At 40.0% G+C, this 8,039-nt stretch overlaps 1 protein-coding gene across 1 annotated transcript in view; it reads right to left on the bottom strand.

Moving 5' to 3' along the window:
* B3GNTL1 (UDP-GlcNAc:betaGal beta-1,3-N-acetylglucosaminyltransferase-like 1) overlaps positions 1-8,039 on the bottom strand; it is a 136,892-nt gene that overhangs the window by 128,057 nt on the left and 796 nt on the right. The window contains exons 2-3 of the mRNA XM_006886301.1: positions 728-844; positions 535-634 (exon numbers count right to left, since the gene is read on the bottom strand). Coding sequence (XP_006886363.1) covers positions 535-634; positions 728-844 — 217 coding nt within the window. The remainder of the gene's footprint in view (positions 1-534; positions 635-727; positions 845-8,039) is intronic.

Below are 8,039 nucleotides of genomic sequence, written 5' to 3'. Positions count from 1 at the left end.
AAATCTTTGCTTTTTTGATGTTGAGCTTAAATCCATATTGAAGACTACAGTCCTTAACCTCCTGCAGCAAGCACTTCAGGTCCTCCTTAGTGTATAATGTAGGTTGTTGATGAGTCTTCCTCCAATCCTGAAGCCACATTCCCCCTCATAAAGTCCAGCCTCATGGATGATCTGTTCTGTATATAGATTAAAAAAATATGGAGACAGGATGCATCTCTGACACACTCCTTTCCTGATTTTGAACCATACTGTGCTCTGTTCTGAGGACTTCTTTCTGGTCCAGGTATAGGTTTCTCATGAGCATAATCAGGTGCTCATTGTTAGTCTATCCTCAAGGTTAGCTACAATTTCTGTGAGTCACACAGTCAAATGCCTTCCCATAGTCAATGAAACACAGACAGACATTCCTCTGGTACTCTCTGCCTTCAACCTAGATCCTTAATATCAGGATTTAGATAATGTGACACTATTGCTATAAAGAAATACTCAGAATTAATAATTACAACTGAATAATAAACAAGCATGTTTACCAACCTCCTCGGGGAGAAGGAGAATCGTGGCCTCCAATGACCACCAGGATACCAGAATCTTCTAACTTTATTTTCCATGTTTCAATGACAGTCATAGACTTGTCCTGAAAGAACAATGACATGACAGATCAGGCTTCTCTCAGAGCACTCTCACTTGAGTTATAGTGAGGTTACACTACCCCCAAAGTCTAGAATACCTTACTGGCATCATTGAAAATGGACAGCTCCATGGTACCTTCAAAGTCCTGGTGCAAAACAGATCTCAAGCATTCATCCAACCAACGTTCAGCATTGTGGACTGGAAGGATGATAGACTGGAACGCAAAAGAAACTATCAACAAATAGAAAATGAAATTCCCTTCCTACAAGTCCAATTCACTTCTCTGTTACCATCAGGACAATACCAGATTCCAAAGGACAGGGCCTGATTTCTGGATGATACAGAATAAAGTGTCCAAGGAAAGAATATGTCCTAACAAACAAGCAAAAGGTGTCTATTCCTTCTCAAAAAGCTCTTAAGAAATACTCTCACTCAGAAGAATTTATTCTTTCTGATGCCTTTAATTTTTTTTTTAATTTAAAAGGCATAAAAACTATTCCCAGTAGTAAATTCAGTGTATTTTCCAATCATTAAAGATCATCATTTTGCTTGTATCTGTATTATCTTCTGAACCCATCATGAAAATAATTGATGGGCCTTTTTCTTGGGTAGACAAACATTTTCAGTTAGGATGTTGGAGAAATGGTAACAAAGAAATGCTTTTAAGTAGCCCTAACACTGCACTTTAACAAAGTAATGAGACGGAGCATATTTAAAGAACCCAGCTGGGCAAACGGGCACATATAAAGCCCATTTTCTTCCTTTGTGCTACATGTTAGCTTAGCACTGGTTTGGCATTGGAATTACTCTTTTCTCATAGGCACCAACAAATAGAACTTATAATTCCTCAAGTAAGAGGGAGTGAAACAAGTGTGACCTGACAGCAAGAACTTACCATCAAGACAATTGATTACAGAAACTGAGTCTTAATTTTATATATTAACATATTAAACAATGTAGAAGAATACACAAAAGTTACAAATTAGACTGACCTGGAGTCTATACCCTAAGAGAAGTGACTCATTCCAAGTCAAGAGAGTAGAGTCAGGTGTGTGTATGTTCCACATTTATTTCATATATACCTGTACACATTATTTTTTTTATTTTATTATTCTGTTTGTTTTTTAAATTTTTTTTTATTATTATTTTGTGTGTGTACCGTCAAATCAGATCTGACTGGTACAGCAGGAGATTGTCCCTCCTTCCCCAGCAGAGCATCTGGTGGATTTGAACCGTGCACCTCTGGGATTGTAGTTGCAGCTCCTTACCACTAGGCCACCAGAGCTCCCCTATAAACACATTATTTTTAAAATACTAAATCTGAATATATATAAAAGGTCATTAAAGACAATAATGAGGAAAAAAAGACCAAAATGAGTCTTAGAAGAAACTTAAAGTTGCTCTTGAATATACAGTAGTTAAAGCAAATGGAAGGACAAAGAAGCTGAACAAAACATTTCAAAGGGTAGCCACAGAAGAGTATCATCATGAAATGTGCAAAGACCTGAGGTTATAAAACCAAAGGGGAAGAAGACACTCAGAATTTCTTAAGCTGATATAAATGAAGGGGGGAGGGGGGAAAAAGACTCACACCTTGAGTTGTAATATTGAAGGATTCTGTGAGCAAAACATTGAATGATACGCTGTTACGTGTTGTTGACTGTAATTTATAGCAACATTATGAGCAATGGATCAGAACAGTGCTCTATCCTGTGTCATCTTCATCATCTCTGATACACTTGACCCCACTGTTACAGTCACTGTGTCAATTAATATTGTTGAGAACCTTCATTTCTTTCTCTGACTCTCCACTTTTCCCAAGCATGATGTCCCTTTCCAAGGACTGGCCCCTCTTACATATGTGAGACCAAGTTTCACCATCCTGCCTCCAAGAAGCACCCTAGTTTGCACTTTCTCCAAAACGTATTTGTTCTTTCAGCAGTCCATGGAATATTCAGTATTTTTTTCTAATACCACAACTCAAAAACATCAATTCTTCTGTCATCCTTATTCAGAGTCCAAATTCCAGTTCCAGAGGAAGTAAGTGAAAAATCATGGCTTAGATCAGGTGCATCTTGGTCTTTAAACCAACATCATTGCTCCTCTGTACTTTGGAGAGGTTGCTGACAGTGACTTTCCCATTGTAAAATGTCTTTTGATTTCTGTGCCTGCTACCACCAAAGGTTTTGATCATTGATTCAAGCAAGATTAAGCTGTTGAAAATTTCAATCTTTTCTCCAACTATCATGATGCTGTTTTCCATATTAAAGTCTATAGTCTTTGATCTTTTGCAACAATCATCTTCATTCCTCCTCACTTTCAGCAAGCAAGTTGTGCCATCTGCACAGTGCAGGTTATTAATGAGTCCTGGTATCACATTCTTCTTCATAAAACCTATCTTCTCTAATTATTTGCTCAGCATACAGACTGAATAGGGAGGTAAGATAGAGTCCTGATGCACACCATTCTTGATTTTAAACTGTTTCCTTGCTGTTTGGACAACAGCCTCTTAAAGGTTTCATGTGAACACTATTAAATGTTCTGGGATTCCCATTTTTTTAAATATTAAGTATAACTTGTTGTGATCCACACAAATACCTTTGCATAACCAGTACTGGTCAGAAAGACATGCGTCTGATTTTCTCTGCTTTCAGCCAAGATCCATTAGACACCAGTATTGGTGAATGGTGCCGTGGCCTCTTCTAGATCCAACTTTGAGTTTCTGCTATTTCTCTGTTGTTCTAGTGTTCTACCATTTTTAAAATAACCTTCAAGATTCTGTTGAATCACCTTTTGGCGGGATTAATATAGGCTAAGAAAAAGATCTGATCATTCACTTCAGAAACAACAGGCCTTCAAAAACCCTATGAAAAACAGAGGAACACTGTTAGAATGTTGGTGGTAGAGTTGAAATGAAAGATTTGAAAATGAGGAGGAATAGCTGCAAACTACTATCAATAACTGGAACGTGGAAATGTGAAGTATGAATCTGGGAAAATTGGAAGTTGTAAAAAATAAAATGGAACACAAAAAGATCAATGTTCTAGGCATTTGCGAGCTGAAAAGAATTGAACCGGCTACTTTGAATGAGACAATCATAAGATCTATTATCCCAGGCCTAAAAAAGAATGGTATTGCATTCATAGTTTTTATTTTCAAAGATTCATTTCAAGATTCATTCTGAAGTACAATATTGTGACTGACAGGATACTAACCATTTGAATACAGGAAAGATCTGTTAATACTTTATTCAAATATAGGCACCAACAACTAAAGATGAAGAAACTGGATTTTAACCACCTTTTCCAGGCTGAAATGGTTTAAATGTGCAACCAATATTTATAATAGTAATTGGTGACTGGAATGCCAAAGTTGGAAACAAGGCTGGTAGTCAGAAATTATTAACTTGGTGACATAAATGAGGCTAGAGAGTGAATGACTGAATTTTGTACCATCAATGATTTATTCGTTGTATATATCTTATTCAAATGAATGACACAGAAAAGAATACACACATTTACTGTGTCAAAAAGAACTGATATTTAATCATTTCATGAAGTATACGATCAAGAACCAATGGTAATAAAGGAGGAAGGCTGCACTATATCACAACAAGGCTCCAAAAATTGACAGAATATCAACTGAGATAATTAAACAGATGCAGCTCTGGATAGGCTCATTTGTCTACACCAAAAATCTGGAAGACAGCTACCTAACCAACCACTGTAAGAGCTCCAAATCTCGGTTCATTCAAAGAAAGGTGATCCAACAGAATGCAGAAATTATCAAATATCACATACAAACACTTAATTTTCCTGAAGCTAATTCTAAAACTGTTACGTATCAACCGAGAACTGCCAGAAAGTCAAGGCAGATTCAGAATAGGCCGTGGAATGAAATCATTGATGTCATCAGATGTTTCTTGAGATATAGTAACATACAGAATACCAGAAAGATATTCACCTGTGTTTTATTAATTATGCAAAGGCTTTTGACTGTGTGAATCACAATAAATTATGGATAAGAATGGAAATTCCAGAACACTTCATTGTGCTCATACAAAACTTGTACAATAGACCAAGAAGCTGTCTTTTTAACAGAACAAAGGAATACTGGACAGCTTAAAACCAGGAAAGGTGTGCCTCAGGATTCTAACCTTTCATCACATTTATTCATTGCATACTAAGCAAATCATTTTAGAGGCTGGAGTATTCCAAGAAGACTACAGTATTAGGACCAGATGAAGACCGATCAATGTGATATCTAGATGTCACAACCTCACTTGTTGAATATGAAGATTTGAAAAATTTCCTGAAAAAGTCAGATTTTATAGCCCTTGATATGGAATATACATCAACATAAAGAAAACAAAAATCATAAAAACAGATCAATAAGCAACAGCATGACAAAGACTGAAGTTGTCAGTTTTTCTTGGATTCACAAACATCGTTCATGAAAACTGCCTCACATGCATTCAGAACCTAAACAGTAAAAAAGGAAGACCAAAGCAACAGATTCCTTTGCATTATGGTATGGGTGAAGAGTACTGAATGGACTAACTCAAGAATGAATAAATCTGTCTTGAAAGAAATACAATGAGGATGCTCCTCAAAAGCAAAGATGGTGAAGTTTTGTCTCACGTACTTTCGACAGGTCATCAAGAGGGGCCAGTGTCTGGGGAGGGACATCATTGAGAAGGAAAGTTGCCGATGCAACAAGGGGCTCCCACACAGTGACTATGAGGATGGCACAGGCCACGGCAGTATTTGGTTCTGTTGAATATGGGGTTGCTAGGAGCTGGAAAACATTCCAAGGCATCTAACAACTCTGAATATGGCTATGAAAGATTCATAGACACGAGTTTTTGGTATGTGCCATCAAGCCGTCTGCAACTCATAGCGACCCTATGTAAAACAGCTCTGAAGCATACGTACCCTGTCCTGAGCCAATGTGACTCCTATACACCTACACCCCTATTGCCCCTGTTACTCTATCAACCCATCTCATCGGGGGTCTTCCTCTCCTGCATTGTTCCTTCACCCTTCTGAGCATGATGTCCCTCTCCAAGGACTGGTCCCTTCTAGCCACATGTCCAAATTATGATATGGAACTTCAAAGTCCTAGCATCCAAAGAGAAACTTGGTTTTACCCTCCCTAAAACACATCTATTTGTTTTCTTGGCGGTCCATGGTATGTTCAATACTCTTCTCCAGCAAAACTCAAAGGCGTCAATTCTTCTTCTGTAATCCTTAGTCACTGCACAGCTCTGATGTGTAGCAAGTAATTGCAAAGACTATGGCCTGGATCTGGTGCACTTTAGTCGCTAGACTGACATCGTTGCTTGTCAGTACAATGGAAAGGTCCCGGACAGCAGATTTTTCCAGTGTAATTCTCTTTTAATTTCCTGACTGCTGGTACCAAGAGTGTTGACTGTGGAGCTAAGCAAGCTGTAATTTTTATCTATCATGGCGCCGAGAATCTTGTCTTCTTGATGCTGAACTTCAATCCATACTGAAGACTATATCCCTTGACCTTCTGCAGCAAGCACTTCAGGTCCTCCTCAGTTTCAGCAAGCAAGGCTGTATCATCTGCACAATGTAGGTGATCGAGAAGTCTTCTTCCAATCCTGATACCACATTCTTCCTCATAAAGCCCAGCCTCCCAAATGGTCTGTTCTGCATATAGATTGGAAAGGTATGGAGACAGGACACATCCCTGACACACTCCTTTCCTGATTTTGAACCATGCAATGTTTCCTTGTTCTGTTCTGAGGACTGCTTCCCATTTCAAGTATAGGTTTTGCATGAGGAAAATAAAATTCTTTCCAGTTCTTAACTGATGACACTCCACTGAGGAATACAAGTTACACCCTTTCTTAGGATTTGTATGTGATTCCCAAAAGTAGTTTCCTACGTTTCTTCAGAATTCATTTTCAAAGGAGAAAATGGGCAATTGTTTTATTGTCCTCAAGGACCTATAATTCAAAGTGTATAGGAACAGAACTGCTACCTGGTCATTCCTTGTCTTTCTCTCCCTCCCATTCCCATATAAGAGGACTAAAAGCAAGGTTTCTCAGAGGAAATACGAAGGGAAATCAAAGACAGATGCATCAAAGCGAAGACTCTCTCTCCTTAGGAATGCAGGGGTCCAAACCCCAACCAATCCCAAAGGTCTCTAGGCAGGGCTAGGCCATCAGTAGTCTCCAGAGAGTGGGAGTCAGTCAACAGCAGGATCAACCTGAGACGCTGTTTCTCATTCCTCCTGGCAGCATGACATAAAGTTTGGATCAACTCTGGACTTTTCAGGGTTGTTTCCCCCCTTTTCTCCTCTTCCACACGGCCTTTCACCAACCGTAGCTCCCTTTGCATTACCTTAAAAAACCTTTTTCACTTGTTTTGATAAATGATCACTGCTTGTACTTCTACTCACTTAGAGTCACCTCAACTTAATCCCTGGTGGGAAATATTAGAGTGAAGAGATAAAAAGGACGCTAGTTTTAACATGTTTCACAACATATATGGTAATTCTGTCATACATTTTGTCGATACAGGTGTTGACAAATCTGTAAACAATATGTAAAACAAAAAAAAATTTATAAACAAAAATAGCATTTTAGTACTAGGCTGTGGCTGTTTCCAAGCCCATCTCCTCCTGGTGATTGACTGTGTCAGCTTCGACAAGCCCAGAGTGGTCTGGCCATGAGGCTTGGGCTACCCCAGGCCTGTCTTCTCTGGAGCCAGTCCTAGGAGCTACAGCTGGCAGCCCAGGGGGATATCAAGCTGTGTTCCAACTGCTGTGGTTTCAAGCAGGAAAAGGCAGGCCTCTGGCATGGAAGCACTGAGGGGAAGGTAACCATGTAACCATAAAATTCCTTCCACTGTAACTTCACTTTTTCACTGATGTAAAAATGTTGCTTTAGGCAGAGACCCCAAAAGAACTGAACACAAAGAAAAAAAAAATAAAATAAGGAAGGGTAGGGAGAACAGGGATGGGGTAAAAAGGGGCAGAAGAGATAGGGAAAATGGGGGTGAGGAAGGGGAGGTGGGTGCGGTAGACAGCCTGACAGGCATGAGAAGGAAAGGGGGTTGGAGAGGGGCTGAGGAGGGTGAAGCAGGGGAGTCGGATAGGGAGGATGCCGTGGTGAAGGGAGGATGGAGGAGTAGGAAAGTGTGAGGTGATTAGGAAGGAAGGCTGGGGAGGATGCTGGGAGGAGGGAAGAGAAGAAGGAGGGGCAGAGGGGGCGAGGGAGGGAAGAAGACAGACTCCTCGGAGGATGAGACTGGGAGGAGGGGAGGAAGACTGGTGAGGGGCGCGCAGGGTCAGGGGAGAGGAGAGGGGAGAAGGAAGAAGAAGGGGGAGGGGAGAGCAAGGGAAAGTTGAGAGGGGAGAGGATGGTCAGGTAAAGTGGG

This window comes from Elephantulus edwardii, unplaced genomic scaffold (assembly GCF_000299155.1).
Source record: "Elephantulus edwardii isolate Elephantulus edwardi_28Jun2011 unplaced genomic scaffold, EleEdw1.0 scaffold00048, whole genome shotgun sequence".
Taxonomy (NCBI): Eukaryota; Metazoa; Chordata; class Mammalia; order Macroscelidea; family Macroscelididae; genus Elephantulus; species Elephantulus edwardii.
The sequence above is the reverse complement of the archived record's forward strand: the minus strand, read 5'-3'. Positions and strand labels throughout refer to the sequence as shown.